The 21,406-nt window shown below is 45.6% G+C and overlaps 2 protein-coding genes across 5 annotated transcripts in view; one reads left to right on the forward strand and one right to left on the reverse strand.

Moving 5' to 3' along the window:
- Positions 1–21,406, forward strand: part of MTOR (mechanistic target of rapamycin) — a 123,966-nt gene that overhangs the window by 34,051 nt on the left and 68,509 nt on the right. The window lies entirely within an intron of this gene.
- ANGPTL7 (angiopoietin like 7) lies at positions 8,670–19,106 on the reverse strand. The gene is made up of 5 exons (XM_019511737.1): positions 15,574–19,106; positions 13,328–13,428; positions 12,788–12,982; positions 11,288–11,486; positions 8,670–10,745 (listed from the first exon to the last, which is right to left on the reverse strand). The coding sequence occupies exons 1-5, from the start codon at positions 15,950–15,952 to the stop codon at positions 10,576–10,578; spliced, it is 1,044 nt and encodes a 347-aa protein (XP_019367282.1). The 5' UTR covers positions 15,953–19,106; the 3' UTR covers positions 8,670–10,575.

Genomic DNA, 21,406 nt, shown 5'->3' on the forward strand with positions numbered 1-21,406 from the left:
TGAGGGAGCAGGCAGAGGATGGGGCCTGGCAGTGGCCCCCCCGCCCCCTACTTACTAGCATGGAGTCCTGGTCCAGCTCCCTGCTGCAGCAGGCAGGGACTGCCCGGATCGCCAAAGCTCTCTGAATCTTTTCTGAATCGATTCGGAGTGCTTCGATGTTGGACCTTTTCATTGGACCCCTGATTTGATTTGGATTTGGGGGTTCAGCCACTGAATCAGGTTGAATCTCCTCCGAATCAGCACCTGAAGCTTCACAAAGCCCTAATTTCAACCTTCCTGATTGCAAACATTTTTGAGGGGCCAGTTACCAAGCAACCAGAGTACTTACCTGGAAAATGAAGCAAACCCAGGAAGAGTGCGATTCCCAGCAGTTCATCCAGGCACAGGAGAGGGGGCAAGCTTCTTGCTGTTTTACAGTCTGTACTCAACTACTTACACTGGTTATTGTTACTCAGATAATCAGTCGCTGCAGTTGGCAATATGTGTGTGAAGCAGTTTTGTCATGTGGTCTCCAGGATCATGCCCTGCAAGCCTGTTTTGTGGAATAATAGGAGGCACATGAGACATCTTGTTAATTTGAGATGGTATAAGTGTAAGCCTGTGGGACTATGTCAAGGCAGTGTTGTAATGGCAATAGTATCAGGAAGCTGCGATGCAAAGGATTCTCTTGACTGGCTTTGTTTTGTTCTTCTAGACCTTCTGTTCCCTTGAAAAGAAAGTACCACATCATTAACAAGACTGTATTTACCAACATTTTAATAGCTTATTCTTTGTATTAAGACATTTGAGATGTTTGCTGACCTCTTTAAAAAAGATAGTTTAGGAAGAAAATAAATGGCTGGTCCATTTACTTTTGACTTCCTGCAGTTTTGCTCTTGGGACTTGAGTTATCTTACAGAATCTGGCTGAGTAATGGCAGTAACAGCACTTCTCTATAATAAGCTAATAAATATCTTTATAATTGACCCAGCTTGTATCTTAAAATATCATCTGACCTGGCTTACATCTTAAAATATCATCTGACATTTGGAACATCTGGGGCCAAGTGCAATATAAATTCCGCAGATCTTGCCAGCATTTACGGACTTGCTGACTTCCATTTGTGACTCATTCAAAGCTGCTAGTGCAGCAGAACATTCCCCGGTGAGCTTCTCTTCTGCATTGTTAAGTTCAGTTGATTGATTAATTAGTTTTACGTTTAAAAATTGTGGTGAGGAATCCTCCAGAACATCCTTAAGTTAGTAGGGAAAAAAGCTGCCTTTGTTGCTTTGCTTTTTAAAAAGCCATTGTTAGTCTGTATTGTTCTGCTGCTCAAGAGGAATTGAGGATACAGAATATTTCATAGTCACCTTTTCTTTGCTCTTTCACTCAACCTCACTACGGCACATTGTTTCCAACATCTAGGACATGCTTCAGTGTCATAAATAAAACACCAATACTAGAAGCAGGCCAATACAAGTGACCAAAAGTGGTGCATAGACTTGTGGTAAGCAGGAGACGGGGAGCTAGGAGCTTTTGCTAATAGCTGACCTGAGAGAGATTTGAATAGAGCAGCTGTATTACAAAGGCTTCTGAATTCTTTGATTGCAAAAGCACACTTCCAAGCTACACTCCCAGTTTATGCTCAAGTGCTTGAGGCTGCATTTCTAGTCACTTCCTGGACTAGGGCTCAGGCCTTCAAAATTCCATGCATTTTGCTCAGCCATTCAAAATATTGCTTGCCCCACATAAGTCCATTTTTCATACTTGTTTAAGGTGGAACAAGTAAAATACCCTATTGTAAGGTGGAAGAATAGATTTTATGCCTAAACTAATAAACTTTCATGGTAGACCTAGCTCAACTATGCTAGATTAGCTAGTCTTAGCAATGTTTTATCAACTTGCTTGAGGATCCACAGTTCTGGAGAATGTTGCCCCTTTCCCCCTCCCCAGCCCCATTTTTTAGTTCACATCAGGGTCAGTTAGCAACAGCTTTGGATAATACTGTCAATTGCTGTAGTTCCCCAAAATGCTATTGTTTCTCTTACCTATGACTAATTTTTAATAGTCATAAGCTTATATCTGCCCAGAACTGATCTGACATATTTATACCCCCCGACTTACCTCGCATGCTGGATTTAGGGTGCCATGGTATTTCTGCCCCCGTGCATTCCAGCTTTGTGCAAGCTGCATATTGGTTATTCCTAGCTGCTAATGGCATCCTCTTGATAATGATCAGGACTGAAATGTCTGAAAAGCTAATGATAAAACAAGAGAGGCTGGCATGTGTGCTGCTCCAGCAGGCAAGCCCTGAAAAAGCTATGCACAGTCCCTAGCGTCTGCAATTTCCATTCTCACAGCATAGAATCATAGAAGTCGGGTCAGAAGGGAACTTGTAGAACTTCAAGTCCGACGCCCTGCCTGGGCAGGAGAAAAAACTGCGCTCAAATGATTCCAGCCAGGTAGGCATCAAGCCTCCTCTTAAAGACCCCCAGGGTAGGAGCCAGCACCACTTACCTTGGAAGTTGGTTCCAGATCCTAGCCGCCCTGACCGTGAAGTAGTGCCTTTGGTTGTCTAGTCTAAAGCTACTCTCGAACAACTTATGGCCATTATTCCTTTTTATGCCAGGGGGCACTCGGGGAAACAAGGTCTCTCCCAAACCCTTCTGGTCCCCCCTAGTGAATTTATAGACGGTCACCAGGTCCCCCCTCAGCCTTCTCTTGTGAAGGCTGAACAGGTTCAGGTCCTGCAGTCTCTCATTGTAGGGTCTGCCCTGTTGTCCCTGGATCATGTGGGTGGCCCTCCTCTGGACCCTCTCAATATTGTCCACATCCCTTCTGAAGTGGGGTGCACAGAACTGGACGCAGTACTCCAGCTGTGGCCTGACCAGTGTCGTGTAGAGGGGGAGGATCACCTCCTTGGCCCTGCTTGAGATGCACCTGTGGATGCACGACAGGGTCCGGTTAGCCCTGCCAACCGTGACCTTGCATTGTCGTCTTGGAGTCAGTAATGACTCCAAGATCCCTTTCTGCCTCCGTGCTCTCAAGGGAGTTTCCCATCTTATAAGTTACTACTGCCCAAGTGCAGCACCCTGCACTTGCCAGTATTGAAACGCATCCTGTTTTTGTTAGCCCACCCCTGTAACCTATCCAGGTCTTGCTACAGTCTTTCCCTCCCTACTAGCGTGCCCACCTCACCCCAAATTTTGGTATCATCAGCGAATTTAAACAGGTTGCTTTTCACCCCGTCGTCCAAGTCACTGATAAAGAAATTGAACAGCGCAGGCCCAAGGACCGAGCCCTGGGGGACTCCGCTGCCCACTTCTCCCCAGGTCGAATATGACCCATCCACCACCACCCTCTGAGTACAACCCTTCAGCCAATCTGCAATCCATCTGACTGTGTAGGTATCAATGCCACAGTCGCCCAATTGTTTAATGAGGATGGGGTGGGAGGCGGTGTCAAACGTCTTGCTGAAGTCCAGAAAGACTACATCCACGGCGACACCTGTATCCAGTGCTTTTGTGACCTGATCATAAAAGGCAATCAGGTTGGTCTGACATGACCTGGCCCTAATGAAACGTGCTGGTTGCCCTTGAGCATCATCCCTGAGGCCGGCCTATCGCAGATGTGCTCCATGATGGTCTTCTCAAAGAGTTTCCATAGGATTGAGGTAAGACTGACAGGCCTATAGTTACCCGGGTCCTCCCTTTTTTAAAGATGGAGACCACGTTGGCTATCTTCCAATCATCTGGCACCTGGCCTGAGCACCACAAGTGCTCATAAAGCCATGCCAAAGGCCCTGCAATAACCCCTGCTAGCTCCCTCAACACCCTGGGGTGGAGAGCATCTGGACCCGCTGATTTGAACATGTCCAGCCCCTCCAGAAGCTCTCTAACCCAGTCCTTCCCAACCTGAGGTCTGGAAGTGTTCCCCTCGAGTCTGTTTTGCATCACGGTGGGGAAGTCCCGGTCCATGCACAAGAAAACGGAGGTGAAGAATTGGGTAAAGAGGTCTGCTTTCTCCTCTGGCGCAACCACCAGATTGCCCAAAGGATCTTGCAAGGGCCCCACATTTCCCGGTGTTTTCTTCATCCTCCCTATATATTTGAAAAAGGACTTTTTGTTATCTTTGATTTTGGATGCAAGTCCTAGCTCTATGTCCGCCTTAGCTTTCCTGACAGCCCCCCTACAGGCCAGAGCAGAGGAGGTATACTCCTCTTTGGAGATAGCACCCCCCTTCCACCGGTTGTACACCGCCTTTTTGGCAATCGGGCATTCCTGTACACTCCTGGTAAGCCAGGGGGGCTTTCGGGCACTCCTGCCCCCCTTGCTTTTTGTTGGGATGATCACCCCTTGGGCCCTGAGTATCGTCTCCTTAAGGAACAACCACTCATCTTGGGCATAGCCACATCTCTCTTCTCTCCATGATTAGTTCTAAAGGTTGGCCTCGAAAGAATGGGCACAATGAAGCAACCACAATGAAGTGCTTTTCTGTCTCTGGATGACTGACTGCCTGGCCTGTCAGAAAATTCCTGAGCTGGTTGAATGGGTCACCTTTGAAGACTGCAGTCAGAGTTCCATGATCTAAGATAATTGTAGTAGGCCCATGTCTCTGGAGTCCCTTAGTTAAGCATCACTTCTGTCCGAGGCTACCAGTGAGGTTGCTATGGCAGATTTGCCCTTGGTCCAAAACTCAGTGGAATGAATCTGAATCGGAGTATATGGTGTGAAATGAGACTGATTCCAGGGAGTCTTTGTCACATCTTTGTTATTCCACCTTGCTGTAGGTAGGACAGAAAAAATGTCTCTTGGGTTAGAGCCCCCTATCTGCACTGGGAGGTCCTGTCTGCACCGGGTATGTTTTAAAGGTCCTATGCTACTGTTGGTAAGATGGTTACCTTGATGACCACAGTGACTATCACTTCTTTCCCAGAAGTTTGTTAGGCTGTGTGCTATACCTGATTAGTAGTCATCCTACACAGCTGACTTCCTTGCTATAGAGCTGTGTGTATGTGGAATGTAAAGTACTTCAGGATCCTCTGCCAAATGAAGTGCATATGAACATAGGTGATTTGCATTGGTTTGCCTGGAGAACAGATATGGAGCCCTAGCAAGAGAGGAGGAAGAGCACATTCCACTGGTGGAAAAGGCCACGCCAGGCATCCCCAAAATTAGGAGGACTGAGACCACTGCCACCAAGAGGAAGCAACAAGTGCTGTACTGGTGGTTGGTGACTCCCTTCTGTGGGAAAGAGGCATCCATCTGCTGGCATGACCTGTTGTCTCAGGAGGTCTGCTGCTTACCCAGATCTGAGATATCGCAGAAGGATTCCCAAGACTCATTCCACCCTCTGACTACTACTAGAGGTGCACCGATACATTGGTCTGGTATCGGATTGGCACTGATATAAGAAAATTGGCTGCATCGGAAATCAGCCTAATGTGGCCAATAAATGGCCCATGCATGCACGCAGCTACAGCACAGCACATAGGTGGTGAGGAGCACATCCCGGCAGCTTTTAGAGCTGTGTGCAGCTGATAGGTCTTTTGTGGTGGATGTGGAGGGGGGAGGGAAGGGGTGTAGGGGGGCAAATCAAGGCCCCTGTGGTGAGGGAGAAAGTGGGGCTGGGGCAGGCACTGCCCAGCAGGTGTGGAGCAGGGTGCAGGATGGAGCCGTGGATCATCTGGGTGGGGCAGCTCCCACTATTGCACGCACCTTGGGAGGGCACATGGGGGTCATGTGCCCCCCAGATCTGTGCAGGGTGGGCTGCAGGCTGGGAGGAAGGGTTGGGAGGCCTATGGCAAATTTGGGGTGGCTGCATTCTTTTCTCAAAGTATGTAGAAAACACTTTAAGTTGTGTCTGTGTCCGAATCGCTGATTCACTGAATTGGCATTGAATCTTCAGATCCCGATTCAGCCAAATCTAACTGGGGACAGTGATCCGAATCAACGAATTGAATCGCTGTCCCTGATTCGGGCCGAATCTGAATCTAATAGGGCCCACTTCACACACCCGTAGCGAACACATGTTGCAGATCAATGCATGGCTGCACAGCTGGTGTCACCAGCAGGGCTTAGGCTTCTTCAACCACAGGATGTTGTTCCAAGGAGAAGGATTGTTAGAAAGAGATGGGATCCACCTGATGAAGTGAGAGAACATCTTCCCAGACAGGCTTGCTAACCTAGTGAGGAGGGCTTTGAGCTAGGTTTGCTGGGGTATGGAGACAAAAGCCCTGAGATAAGTGGGGGAGCAGATGATCTGAAAGAAACACCAGCAGGAGGTGACAGTAGGGGAAGCCTTCTCATTCTTCCTGAGAAAGTAGGGCAATTGGCTAGTTACCTCAGATATCTATCCATGAATGCACAGAGCCTGGGAAATGAGCAGGAAGAACTGGAAGTCCTTGCATAGTCACAGAACTATGATGTGATTAGAATAATGGAGACTTAGTGGCATAGCTTGCATGACTGGAGTACTGTCATGGATAGGTATAAACTATTCAGGAGGGACAGGCAGGGGAGAAGAAGAGGGGTTTCTGTTTCATGTTGGTGCATACAAAAATGAAGTCTCTAGCACGGTCCAGTGGAGTCTGTAAGGCGAAAAAGGGACAGGTGGGAAATGGGAAATGCCACTTAGCAGATCCCATTCCAGTGCCATTCTGCAGATGTTTTGGCCATCTTGCTCTGTATTAGTGAGTGTTGTACATTTAAGGAAATGTTGCATCAAATCCTCATAAAGCCATTAATGAACAGGCACAGATTGCATAGAATATGTGCCTGTTCAGACATCATTTGCTTCTGAATGCCGCCATTGCACCCAAGATGAAGCCTTTGCAGCCCACAGGTCATTAAACTAATTTTCCCCAGTATCCATATCCACATACTCCCTGCTTCCAAAGGTGTGGACTTGCCCAATGCCTGGCCCTGCCTTAAACACACTCCCTGTCTGTGCATAATGCCACTCTGCTTTGCCTTTTACAGTTTTTTGTTTTGGGTGTTCATTGTATATGAACTCTGCCCAGGGCTTTGGGACTGCTTTGGAAGTGTGGGTGGAACAAGGCCTTCCACAGTTTTTAAGGAACCAGGACTTTTTTTGGTAGAAAAAACAGTATTAGGCCAGGTTTAGAGTCACAATGTCATATGCCTTTCTTCTTCTGTATGGAGGAAACATAATGATGTCTCTCCTTGGGGACAGTGAACCAATCTTGCCCTTCCAGGACTGCTTGAAGCCTTTGTGCCCTACTGCAACATAAAGTAAAGCCACGTGGACCAACCTCATGTGCCAGAGCTGGTTTGGGGAAATACTGCAGCATGTTAGTTTTCCCACCTGCTGCATGTACCTGACTAGTCCTCCTTCCCTACATTATTTCTCCGTGGCAGTGGCCAGGGTTTGAGTTGTGAATTAACAGTGTGCCTTCCTCTCTATAGCTTCCTTGTTTTCCTTCCTCTTGCATTGTCAGTTTAATTCAGTTACTGAGAGATTCCTGTTATGGAATTTGTCAAGCGATTTAATGTCTGCACAGCTCCTGGCTATCCAAAATCAAGTTTAATTTTAGTAGAGATGTGGATGTACCTATCAAAGTATCCATCCGTATGCATAACTCTTAGGCTTGAAACAAAGTGCTTGCTGCCTGCCTGTCTCAAACAGCTTTCCTGAAATCCGTAGCTAACAATATACACTTCTTATTTCTTAGTGCTAAGGCTGGCCTCTAACCAGTGGAGTCTAGGGATTAAAGAATGTGGTCATCTTTCAAAGCACTATATTTTTGTACCGGTGTTGCGGCTCATTATTTGCAACAAGGAGTAAAGTTTGTCCACTCTGGAGGACTGACTTCTGAATAGGAAACAGAAAACTGGAGACAGGGGCACAGAACAGTAGCAGATCTTGTATTGACCTCTGTTAAATCTATCTTTAGAAGATCACTTGTGGCTGGACACATGATATAAATGGGTTGTTTTCAGGCTTTTACTGTGTTCAGGTTGGTAATGTGCTCTTAAGCAGTTTACTTAAAGCAGTGGTTTCCAAACTGGGTTCCACAGTAGGTCAGCAGGGGTCCTGCAAAGAGATTGGGGCAGTGCACCTCCATTACCAGGTTGGGTCGCCTGGCTCCACATCAGGCTTCAAGATAAGGATAGGAATAGGGGTAAGGGTTCCATAGCAGAAGAAGTGATTCAAAAGGGTTCTGTTTCTTTAGGAAGGTTGCAAACCACTCACTTAAAGAAACTTATCGTTGTGCTGTGTGATTGGGGGCACCCAACACAATGTGGGTATTTATAACAGGGAAGTGGAAATCTGTAGTTTGGGGCCTTGTTTATTTGATTGGGTGGTGCTAATCTTAGAATACCACACTGACTTAGGCTACTTAGGAATGCTTTTTCTTTGAGTTGGTGTGTTCCCTTTCCTCGTTCAGTGAAAACAAGTTGTTTTTCATTCTAATGCAGTGGATTTGTCTGCACTGTAAGCTACTTGCTTTGGATTTTTTTTGTTTTGTTTCACCTTTGCTTACCTTAAGGATATTTGCTTTTCTGCGGATGTTGTGCTGTTTTTGCCCTCCTTTCCCTTTCATCCTTGGCTCCCCTACGATGCTGTAGGATTTGATATTCCCCTTTTCTGACCTCAATCACTTATCTGTCTGTTTCTATGCATGTCAAAAAGCAAGTTAATATGTGAAGACTCAGAGGAAAACAGGCTTAAAAATGAAAGAGTTTATTACAGAAATGGAAAACTTTTGAAATTAAAATATATATATAATGTCCATTGCATAGACTTTGCAGGTTTGCATAGAATGCTTTTCTAATTTGCAGTATGAATGGTCAACAAGTACATAAGGCATTTCACAGGACTCTTCAGTCTCCTGTTTCATACAAGACAGACATTTTAAATTGGGCTCAAGTCCTCTTTAAAAAAAAAACTGAGTAAAAGTAGATTTATTAACTACAATCATCTTTTTTTCTTTCAAGCAACAATATGGCTGCAGGAAGAATCTTTTAACAATTATTTTCAAATGCCTTTGTGTAAGAAGACAACACACAGTTTTATTCAAAGCAAAACCTTTAGGCAGTGCTTAAAAAAGCACTCTGAACAAACTTTGAAACTCTTGGGCATGATGCCAGCCCAGTGAGTGAGGACTTATTTTTTCATTTTTCCTGGCACTTGAGGATTCCAGTAGAGCTTTTCTCATAAATGTATTGGTTTGAATTTTTATTACAGTCATATAAGGAGAAGCATATTTAATACATTTCCCTTCCTCCTCCAGTACATGGACAGCTTGTCCCAATTTGCTGGTAGGCATTTATGGAGTATGTCTCTCAAAAGCAGTGGGACAGAGACCTGAAACTGAGGGAACAATCTTATGCTTGTGAACCGTAAGGCAGAGTGTTAAATACTAGCCCCTCTACACTATTTGAGTTCTTTGTAAATGAAAAGGGAAAATTAACAGTAGCTAAAAATTAAGGTTTGAGTATCATAAAATAAGAAGCAATGGAGCCATGCTTCAAATTCAGCTTGGCTTTGCAGTGACAACCCAAGTCAGTCGAGATGCCTTCTGGTATGTTGTGTTGTCCATGGGATGCTTTGTTGTATTAGAGTCTCACATGCTCTATCCCTTGTTTACTAGCATTTCAGATGAACATTAAAAGAACCTTCTCCCCTTGCTGTTTGGGAATAATGTAAGTGGTAAGCTTCTCACCATGTTTATTCCCTGTTCACTTTGAGACTTTCTGCCATTGTGATGAAGGAGGCCACTATTTTGGTCTTTGTGCTAGAAACAAAATAAAGGTGCAGCTGGGAATCTATTTGTTAAAGCCCACAGAATGGCATCTAAGCATCCTGAAGGACCTTCTAGTATTCCTACTGGATACCTGTATCCTCGAGAGCTGCCCCATATCTGTATCCCCCAAAGCAGGTAGGGCAGGCCCCTCCCAGGCTGTGCTCTCTGGGACTACTTTCTTGCATTGGATCCTTCCTGTGCCAGGAAAGTGGGGGTAAAACTCTAGGACAGAACAAATATAATCTTCCAATGCCCAGATTTTCAACTTGATTTTTTCTGTGTGGGGAGAATGGGCCCAGTAACTGGAGGCACATTTTATGAGTTATTTCTAAGCTAGTAATTGCTTAACACTTTAAAACACATCTCTCTCTCTCTCTCTCTCTCTTTTGGACTTGGTAGAAACTGTCTCCCTTGACAAGACTGCATCCACCCTTAGTAAACATAGACATTACAGAGATGGTAAGGAGGAGGTAAAAGCTTTCTTCCTAGAGATCTCTGAGTGGTCAAATGCTACAGCAGCTCAGCTAGTCCCAATGCTAGTGTATCCACAATACTGTTCCTGAAGGTGCTGCTAATACAGGAGGTCCCAATCCTAACCTTTGAAGGGAAGCGCCATAACATGAGAGAACTTGGCTTGGCAAAAATGTGCCTGCCTTCTCTCCTGTGGCTACTTCAGTATTATCATGTAATGTGTAGTCACTATATAGCCCTGGCATTAGCGCACCTTATAGGTGAAGTAAACCATTTCTGTGGAGTGTTTGACAATGTCAGGCTCTTCCTCTTCTAGGGAGTGGGGTTGCTGTGGCTGTACAATGAAGTGGTTCCCTTTAGGGCTTGAAATCTTCTGCCCGTATCTTCATCTCAACCCTCTTCAGGGAGTAGGTTGAGCCATACCAGCCATACCAAGTGATGCCATCCATGTTCTTGGTGTGTTCCCCCTTGCGGTAGTAAACCCCATTCAGGTTGGAGTCTGTACAGCAGTTGTACCAGTATCCGCCTTTCAGGAAACAGATGAATTGAGTCATTGCCAGTTTTTAAGCAGTGTGTGACATTTGTTATAGGCTTTTAATATGTATTACTGTCCTTCCCCAAGGAGTAAGGGAGGGCTAGTGTGCAGACATTATTTAGATATGTGTATACACACACACACACTATAGAGCTTAATAAAAAAAAAATGCAGATAATTTAATCTGTCACTGACTGCAGCTACCTCTGTGATAGCCAGGTAGATAGCTGATGCATAGTACACTGACCAACAGTGTAGGCAGGTAAAATACTGGTCGAGAACACCAGGGCAAATGCTGATATGTACAAAAAACACAACTGAATCGCTCTAAAGTAAATACTAAGCAGACCAGGTTTTAATTTTTAAATTGCCCAGATTAGTGCACACTCCAAAAATGGTCATTGGTTCAGTGAAAGAGCATTCAAATGCTAATGACTTAAAATGATCAATGAGCCTCACTCCAACCATGATGACACCTCTGAGTTGCACAGAGCAGTTTGTTCAGACACGGGCAGAGAAGGAGGTTGCCTTACCTTTGCGGAACTTGGCACAGTCATCCACACACTTGTCGTTGTCCTTGTCCTTGGTGCTGAAGGCTGTGTTGTTGTGGTACCTTAGGGAGTCGCGCCCCGTGGTGCCCGTATAGTTCCCCAGGAAAAGGCGGTAGCTATTATATTCATTGCTCAGGGTGAAGTGGTTGTATTGTGCATAGCGGATGTTGCCTTCCCAGTCCTGCCCCAAGGGGTGAACAGGAAATAGCTTCCATTAGAAAATGTCCTAAGCCAGGTTTGCAAGCAGTGTTTACTTAATATGTATGTATGCATGTCTCCTCTGTGCCCTACAACAGAGCAGCTGGATTTGCAGTGGTAACTTCAGTCTGTTAGCTTGAAGGTGAGAGGTCAGATTCCTGGAACCCCTCTGACAAGGTAAACAGCATCTGTCACTTAGCACAGCAGTCCGCCTAGCAACCATGGCATCTTGCCTGCTAGTCTGGTCTGCACTGTTATTAAGGGTTGTACACAGGAATCTGGTGTGCTTCCCTTGCATCCATCACCTTGTCCTGTTGCTGTAGTTGGCCTTTACTCTTTATTTTGTGTGTTGTTTTTTGGGTGTGTTGTTTTCCCTCCCTCAAGCAGTGGGTTTTTTATTGTAAAAAGCCCCAGGATCCTCTGTTTCCTTTGTAAGCACAGGTCTGTGGGGCTGCAGTAACAACTGCCATACCTCCAACTGGAAACTGGCATTAATGGACTGCATAGGAGGCTGCTCCTGGAGAGTGCAGTGCTTCCCCTCCTCCCTGTGTGCCAGGTGTGCTGCCCCAACAAGTGCCCCAAAATCCAAAATAACCCTTGCTGGGCATCCCTGCAAATTAAGTCCTTGGAAAGTGCTCAGCAGCTTTATCCCTCTATATCTTGGATTACTACCACTATACTTCAGTGGCTGGAAAAATTCACTCAAGGGTCCTCTAGTGTAGCATTTCTCAACCTGTGGGTCAGGACCCAAAAGTGGGTCACAAGAATATACAAAAAGTTCATGAGCAAACTTTAAAAATGGGTCAAACTTTAAAAATGGATTCTCCTTTAAAGGAGAGAAATGTGGGAAACCATGGCTTTCCTAGCCTGCAAAAGAAGAGTTCCAGTTTGCGAGGGGCTGCTTGCTCACACCGCTGCCCCACACACTGGGAGGGCTGGGGCCTGGGGGTTGGGGGCAGCAGGTCAGGAGTAAGGGGCACTGGGTCAGGACTGGCCACTGATGTTTACAAGTGAGTCCTGGTACAAAAAAGGTTGAGAAGCACTGCTCTAGAGCATGCAGCTCCTCCCAAAATGCATTCTCAAGTTGCCAAAGGAGATGCTGTTGTATTGACTCTATGCAGTAAAGGATATTGCACTTCCATGACCCTGATGCTCTTACCCAGTCTGCCTTGCATCACTGCCTACAACCTAGGTGTGCAAGTCCTTGGACCCTCCACAGCTGCTAGGAGGTCATTTGTTTACCAACGAGCTTGTCACTGCTGTGACCAAAAACTTGCCCATTACCTCCAGTTCCACGCGGAGCACAGTCGGGCGCTTGGAGAGCCGATAGATATGTTCATTACCCAGCCAGAAGTCTCCCCGGATGTTGCCAAACCCCTCTTTGTACTGCTTCCAGTCCCGATTAAATGAAATCAGACCAACTTTGCGCCTCTGGATGATAGTCCAGCCACCACCATCGGTCTCCATGTCACAGTACACCTGGAGTAGGAGAGGATGCAATGCTAACTAATCAGCAGGGTTTCTAGGATCCATTTCCAGTTCCACAAAACAAGACCCTCCACAGTAAACCCCCCCTGTTAAGGGAGTTGACTTATTTGCTGACAGTCATGAATGACTGATCTTCTCAGCACCTTTTCCCCACTCTCCATCCCTTTCCCCCAAAACCTTCCAATGCAAGTTCCTGATCTAAGAGATGAGATGGGACTTAACAGATGCAATGTGTGGTGTCCCTGTTTTCTCTGTTTTAAAAATTGGACTTTGAGATAAGGGTAGATTGTGGAGGAGATTATACAGACACATGGCTTGTATGCATGGCATCCTCACCTCCAGTTCAGGGCTCCCCAGGAATTCATCAGGGGGCAGCTTGTAAACCCCAGAGATTCTGTAATTCCTCTGGTAAAGGGAGGAGCAGTCGTAGACGGCATCTGCATAAATTAAAGGCAGGAAGTAAGGGAGAATTCTCTTTCATTGCTGAAAGTCAATGAAACAAATGGCCCAGATACATAGTCTGTTAAATCTGATATTTCTGACCGAGTGGGCAAAGAGATGGGGTTTATAAGGCTCTGGAGTAAATTGCAAAACACCATTACTGGACATGGTGCTAAAATAAACAGGTACTGGAGTTTATTTTTGTGCACTTAAAAATCTGAATTTTCCACTCTATGGATGAAGAGTTCATCCTTCTTGTAGCTCATTTGCCTAATGATGTCATTAAAATTCTAATTCTCAGGGATAGAATTTACTTTCCCTCCACCTCTGGCTTTTTGCCATAAAAAAAATACAGTGAACTGGCTTTGTGGGTTTGATCGGGGAGGCAGTGTTAGTGGTCTGGTTTTCTCTGGGTTGTGGGGTGCTGTGAAAGCAGCATGCTTGTCACCCATGGGCAAAGAAATGCCAGTCACTTAAAAGACACATCTCTGACCTATTCAGGAGCAAAGCAGATGGGACTCCCAGGTGCTACTGTCTCAGAGTCCTGATGGCAGGATCTTGAAGGAGACCAAAATGGGGAGCTCCCTAATGCTCTAACATGCATCTAGGGACTTCATTCATCATAGAAGAGCATCTGTTGTCTCTTAGCTTGATAATTTGACCTTTTGCTGCATCATACAAAGCTCCAGGCTTCACAGGCATCTCTCATTTGGTTTAGAAATGCCACGGTGTTTGAATAAATGGTACTGATGGGAGAGGCCATATTTGCTGTCCCTGCAAACGGACAGTGCTTTTCTGAAAACGTGCTGCCAGCTACCATTCTGCAGCTGGGTATAATGACTGAGTTTGAATGGGGCACATTGTACAGCAATCTTTGTATCGCAGTCAGCAATGGAGATCATGGCATGTTAACCAGTTGGCCTTAGGATCCTCTTTCCCTCTGCCCAGGAGTCTGTTAAAGACTGCTGATTTGTAGAGCTGTTTTTACAGAAAGGGAAAAAAACTAGTTGAAGTGAAGATTTATCCCACTGACAGCTGACTTTCACCTGGCAGCATGAAACTCTGAATTCCCTGCATCTGGTTGCTGAAGTCCCTACTTGGCTGGCTCTTCTTCTGTGTGCCGAGTTATTTTATGAAACCACATTGCAGCTTTCCTCTGCCCTAATGAGACTCATTACAGTAAAACCTTTGTTTGTTCGAGATTCAAAATCTATACGAAGCAGTGTGTTAAAACCAACAAAGCTTCTCCTTTTTCCTTAACCAAAGTGCTGATGGGCTTAAATTTATTTTGCCCTTGCAAAAGGAACTGAATAAAGGTGTTCAGCAAATCCCTCCATCCTGCACAATAGTAGTTTTTGTAAGGAAATGTTAAACTTCTTGGAATGGCTTGGTTTTCCTCTCCATCCCAAGGCTTTTGTGCCTGGAATTTTTCAACAACTTCAGGCCTAATGGACTAAATCATTAAAAAAGATAGACAGAAAAAGCTGGACCACGAATCATATCTGCATTCTGTCATCTTTCATTCAGGCCTGGGCAACTGTGATGCACTTTGAAATTCTCTGCCGAGGAATGGAAGTACTTTAAGTTATTGAAATATGTTGGAATGAGAACTATCAGAGAGAGTGCATCTTGCATCATCTAACACCTTGGATCTCTGAGAGCTATTGCACACATTTAGTCTGGCACAAAGTCTCCAGTATTGGCTGGAAAGTTCCTCTAATTTTTTTTTTACCAACCTTTGGTCATCTACCAGCATTCTGGACAATGAGGGAGTCTTATTGCCAGAGGCTTTCCCCAAACAAGCTGACTGCCTCTGTTCAACTTAGGATCTTAGTACTCAGAAAAGCAAGGAGAAAAGATGCATTAAACTGAGTCCTGCCTTGTGGAGTTTCAGGACCGATTCTGCCCTGCCAACCCTTAGATGAGAGCATATCTGACAACTGGATTTTTGTCTTTCTTGTAAAAGAGCCTGGGAGGCTTTTTCCCTACTTTCTGTCTGCAGAAGTGCCCTGGGCAGACTGGTTTTGAGCATGCACGGTTACCAGCTGCCTTAGTAGGACATGCCAGCCTTAAGAGCTGCCGGATAATTTGATTTTGTGCATTAAGAGGTGTCTGTGGGAGCTGGGAAACTCCCTCCTTACCAGCTGAAGTCTGGGTGACTGTCTGTGCCGCCTGGAGCTGCATGATGCCCATCTGGCTGTTCATTTCAGAGTACTTGCTCTCTACATCAGTGAGCCGGGACTCCAGCCTCTTGGTGATTTCTTCCAGCTTCATCGCCTGCATGACCACATTCACCCAGTCACCTTCCTGCTTCTTGTTCAGCTCCCCCATCACAGCGCTCATGTTGGCAATCTGCAGCTTGAGCTCCTTAACCTCATTGCAACAGCCAGTCATTTTGACCTGGGCATTGCTGTTAACTGTTCTCCTCTTGGGAGGCTTCTGCAGCCATGCGGGGTAGATGGCCACGGACACAGTGAGAATGCAGAGCCATGCCAGCTGGGCAGTGACTTTGGCCGGCATTTTGCACTCCCAGCAGCAAGGAACTTCCAACTGCTTTCAGACAAAGTCAGCTCCAGATGGCTAGAGTGCAGTGGGCCCAGGTATGAAACTTTCTTAGTGCTGCAGCAAATGGGTATCTGAACTCTGCTTCTCTCCCTCTCTGTCTCTTTTTCTCTCTCTCTCTCTCTGTCTCAATGAAGTGAATGTCCCAAAGCTGGAGCTCAAGGGCTGTTTGGGTATTGTTTTATTTTCCCCCAGCCTTTTCCTCTAGCAGTTTGTGGTCTCTGGAAACCTCTCGCACAGCATCTTAAATATCTTTCTCCCCTGTTTACCTCCACCCCTCTGCAGCCGTACGCAGTACTCTAGCCCCTCCCAGCTCATCTGTTCATATCAGGTGCTTACCAAGTGAAATCAATGCAGGCTTAGGCCAAGAAAGGAGGGGGGTGGCTGGAGATTTCCCTCCACTCAGCTCTGCCACCTCAGGGTGGGGGAGAGGTCTAGGAAGTCGTGAGCGTTTCCAGTAAGCTTATTGGATTGTAGCCTTTTGGTGACTAACTCTAGCACGTTGGTAAACAGAAGAGCATCCAAAGTCCAGGATGGAAGGGCTGTCCAAGCTGGATGATTTTGTAAGAGCTTGAGCAAGGTGACCCCAAGGGGAATACTTCACGTAACAGTCCAATTAAAGCATTCCCCGTGAGCCAAGTCTCCTGTGTATTCATTTTGCCTTGCTTTGATACAGAGCTTATTTTAGCCATTCAGCAGCTAATCCAGAGGATCCATTGCATCTGGACTAGGCATTTCTTAGACTCTAGAAGTGCTCCCTTCAGAGAGATGCTCACAAGGCAACATGATGGAGGTTTACCAAAGAGTGTTGAGAAGATAAATCACATGCCGCTGCTTCCCCACCCTCAGAAGATAAGGACAAAAGGGTCAGTCGGCAGTGTCAAAAGGCAGCCCCTTTTTTAAAAATGACAAAAAGATTCCCCTCCTCCCCCCCCTCCCCTTTTTTTGCACAATACACGATCAGTCTGGCAAAAACTTCAGGATTGTGGCAGGCAGGATCTTAACAGGGTTGGAGGTGCGCGAATGACACTTGATGGGATAACTGGAACCTCCCAAGTTAATGTAAACCAGAAGATTTCAAACTAAATCTTATAAATCCTCCCAGGTTCAGAGCAGTAAGCCAGGCATTGGCTAGTGAGATTAGGGGCTTTCAGCAGCCTCTTGCATTTCTTCTGAGCAGTTTGAAGGCTCCTCCAGCTCCGTTCAGTCCTTCAGTAGAAACAAAGCCAACAGTGATGGTGCAGCCTGTGGACATAGGTGACTGACGGTAGCTCTCAGTTCCCAGGAAGCAGATTATGCTGAAATTGTCCAATAGAGGGGCTTTTATGCCTCCCTCCAAAGCTTTGAGTAGTGATCAGTGAGAGAGGCATGGTATCGGATTGAGCACACGTCTGATCCCATCGGATTGCTCCCATGGTAAAAAGTCACGGGCGTCTGTTTCAATAAAAATCAATCTGCTGCGCCTGGTATGAAGAAAATGTGAACAGCACAACTGAGCCATGTTGCCCCAGGTGGAATTTTTTCGGTAGTCTAAAAAGGAAGTAGACTGCATGTCAATAAACTTTGCTACCCTGGTGCATCTTGGAAGTGTGGAAATGGAATTGGCACCGGTACTCTGTTTCTCTTCTGCTCCCCAGTTTTGTTATACTTATTGCTGGAGACTTCAGTGCTGGGGGCTGATTACCTTTCCAACTGGCCTAGTCACTTTTCAGCAGGACAGCAGCAATGGCCCAGCAAGTTGAAAGGGAGCAGGAAGGTGAAAGTGCCAAAACATATGCAGAGATGGAGTGAGGTGCTGGATACTGGTGAGGGGAGAGCACAGGTGACCAAAAACGCTGAACAAAGAGCATGGGCATCTTGGACTTCATCCTGGCTGCTCCTCCTGTGCAGTGTGCTTTAGTCACACCCCTGCCAGGAAAGACACAAGCAGGCAAGGCTCCTACACGTTTCTGATGACCTGAGATGCCGCCAAACTCTTTCAATCAGAAGTGACAGTCATTGTTTTCTGGAAGTGCTAAAGCCCCCTCTATTTATGGCAGAGCAGTAGTTGCCGCTTCACTTGTTTTTCTCCTGTAGGCATTTCAAGAGCAAAACTGCTTTTTATGCCTCAGTCCAGCATGTGCTACCACACACAGACCAGAAGCCTGACCTTGTTTTGCTCTTGATCCTGTCTGAGCCCCCTTCTAGTCAGCACTTCTGCTTTTACCAGGGGGCAAATTCTTCTCATTTGCCAATGACAAGAAATATGTTATGAGTCACAATTGAAGACTGAGAAAGGAATGAGCTGACGGCTTTTTTTTTTTTTTTTGTACCCTCTTTCCTTTCCTCAAAACTCACCTTCCCATTATTTCCCCTGTCCTGCTACTTAGAAGGATGTGGGGCCAGCCTTTTCTCTGACCAGTTTTAAGTGTAGCTGTTCCTAGCAGAGATCTAGCAGAATTTCCCAGATCTCTGTGTAACCCAAAGTTGCACTTGCTTTTGTTTGTCTGGGGTCTGGCATCCCAGCCATGCTCTAGGCTAACCTTCCCAGTCCCCTTTCCCTGGTAGTAGGATGGTGGTATAATACATGTCCAGAAGACAGCAGATCCCTTTCCATGTCAGATAGCAAAACTGCTAGGATGTTAGTCACAGCTGGGTCTAATTTTGGGGGTAGCCAGCATGGGGCCATTCCCTGTACAGACCACATGTTGGTGTTATCTAATTGGAAGTGCATGTTAATGTAATCTAATTAGAAGCAGGTACCTCTTATACCTGGAGGGCTGGATTTAAGAGGGATGTGCTGAAATGCTGCAGCCCTCTGGGGAGCTGTTCCAGCAGGTGTGCAGGTTCAAAGGGGGTGAAGATCAGAATGAATTCAGTGCCCTAGGGCTGTTTATTTGGCAGCCACTCACTGCAGAGCACCTTCCTTACAGCTGGTAAGTGCTTTCAGAGACCTGCGTTGCTAGGGTTGCCTGTGAGATTGCTGAAGTTTTCAGCAGTTTCTTCACTGTTGGCAATTTTCAGGAAATCTGCCCAGAGAAGAAATCTTGTGGGGGACTTAATTGGATTTCTTCCCCCTTCCCCCCACGATGTGTAAAAAAGCATCCGTGTATCTAGCTCAGGGGTCGGCAAAATGCAGCCCGTGGGCCAGATGCAGCCCACCAGCCCATTCTATCTGACCTGTGGGGCCCCTAAAAAATTTAGAGAATCAATATTTATCTGCCCCTGGCTGCCTGTCATGCCGCCCTCTGGCTTGCCAAAACTCAGTAAACAGCCCTGCACCCAAAATAATTGCCCGCCCCTGATCTAGCTGAAGCGTTGGAAATATTCAGAATGCTCTTCTTTAATGCATCTGTTCGCAACCAGCAGTCTAATATTAGTTCCTAATTTCTTCTTATTAAAGCCAAACAGAATTGCTGATAGGGCAACTTGTTTGGTTATAGAAGCAATAACAGAGAACCTAGCTAATATCCAAAGACGAGTGTATAACTGTCGTCTTTGCTGACATCAAAAAATGTAATGTGAGAATTATTTAGGCCAATGCATCCTTATTCTCCATATTTGTGTTGGGGAAGTGTCTTGAGCTGACAGTGGAATGAGGACATACGTTTCTTTAGAATCTTTGTTGCTGGAGCCAATAACTATATTCCATTACCGTGGTTGCAAAAATAAATAGGTACTGTAGGAATGCAATTTCCAAGAATAAAGTAATAGCTACATGGAAAGACTCGGTGCCTATTGTATGTTTAATTACTAAACTATGTAAGGAAAAATGTAGCAAATGAGAAGCAAGCTGCTGATACTGTAATTGTTAAAATAGTGTCTGACATTAATATTGCCTCTGCTACAGCCTTTTTTGTATATGGGGGGCCAGAGTCTGGAGGTCTCTGGTCTTGCCTCCCTGCCCCAAATGTTTCCCCCTTTTATTATTTTTCTTACCTGTCTTTTATGGGCAAGGCAAAGGGAGACCTACTACTGCATGAGCAGTGGGAATAGGCATTTTACTGGTATGGTTTTCATTGCCTGTCCCTATGGTCCATGTGCAGGCTTTGCTATCAGTATTGGGAATCTGGCCCGCCTGAATGCCCAGCAATGATTTGATGAGCCCTCACTGCAGATACGAAGGGGGCTTGATCCTGACCACTGAACAGATGGTCACCACAGAGTTGACTGAAAATGCCTTTGGCTGACACTGATTCTTTTTCTAAATTAATTTGCTTCCAACCTAGGAATATTTTTAATGGCTTGATGGAAATGTACTGCGTTGTGTGTTTTATATGTCAGTGTGAGGTGGCGGGTGTTAAGTATGTGGACTCAAAGATGCCTGAAATCACCAAACTGGGGAAACAGAGCAGCAAAGGCAACTCCCTTTGCCCAAAAGTTCTGTTCCCCAAAGGGATCTGCAAGCCAGCAGGGCCCTCAGCTTCACCTTCCAGGAACAAGCTCCCAGCCTTTTTGTACAGGGGAAAATCACCTTGGGTTAGATGAGGGAAACTTTCAAAATGACAGGCAAGAAAGCTGCTTGCCAGGGGTGGAGAAAAGAGAAGAGTTCTCATCCCCTTTTGATTCCTCCATTGTGTTTTCACATCTGAGCATCTGCTTACATGCAGAAACATGGCTTTTCTCTGAAACTTTCTGGCTGACGTGAGATAGTGAGCATGTGCTCCCTCGCTGAGGGAGGTTTGGTTTGCAGCCTCCTGAAAGATGCATTAAAACAAAGCTAATTGTATTGTGAGAAGACGGGAGGATCCAGTCTGCTTTTTGCTTGCTTACTGTTCTCAAATGTTTAATAAACTTTGATTGGCAGACAATATTGCTAGTGACTCTCAGAGAGCAGGAAGAACTGGAAAGCTCCCAAGGATATATGTAAGGAAGAGATTATGTAAGGAAGAGATTATTTCTGGTAAATATTAGACATAGAGGAAAATGTACACTGGGGACAGAAGAGCCCTTCATCAAAATTATTCCTGCTGATCGAAACAGCTGTCTCGATATCATTTGTCTTCATGTTCCCAACCCTTGTCTGATTCCTTTTTGAAAACACAAGTTGTTTTCTCATTCACTGCTTGTTTCCTGAATTCATAGATCTAACATGACATGATCCTAACATAGACCTAGCATAACATGAATTCATAGACCTCTAACCTTCCATCCAGGAAGAGCACACACCAACTGCAGATGCTTCCCCAGTCTGATGAAGAGTATGTATACCCAAAAGCTTGCTAAGAAGAATTTTTCCAACTATTTGAGTTGGTCTAATAAAATATATTAGATTTACCCAAAGAACTTTGTCTGCCTATGTCCTTAGATTGACACAGCTACAACCTATATCCCTGTCCATCTGATTATGTTTTACCTTTAAAGCTTGGGCATCTGCATTTTTCTCTGCCAGCTTTGTGGGGAGTAATTTCATGGGTGTTTGGGGGTTGTTGT

The sequence above is a fragment of the Gavialis gangeticus genome, unplaced genomic scaffold (genome assembly GCF_001723915.1).
Source record: "Gavialis gangeticus isolate Ggan-Ray unplaced genomic scaffold, GavGan_comp1, whole genome shotgun sequence".
Lineage (NCBI taxonomy): Eukaryota > Metazoa > Chordata > Crocodylia > Gavialidae > Gavialis > Gavialis gangeticus.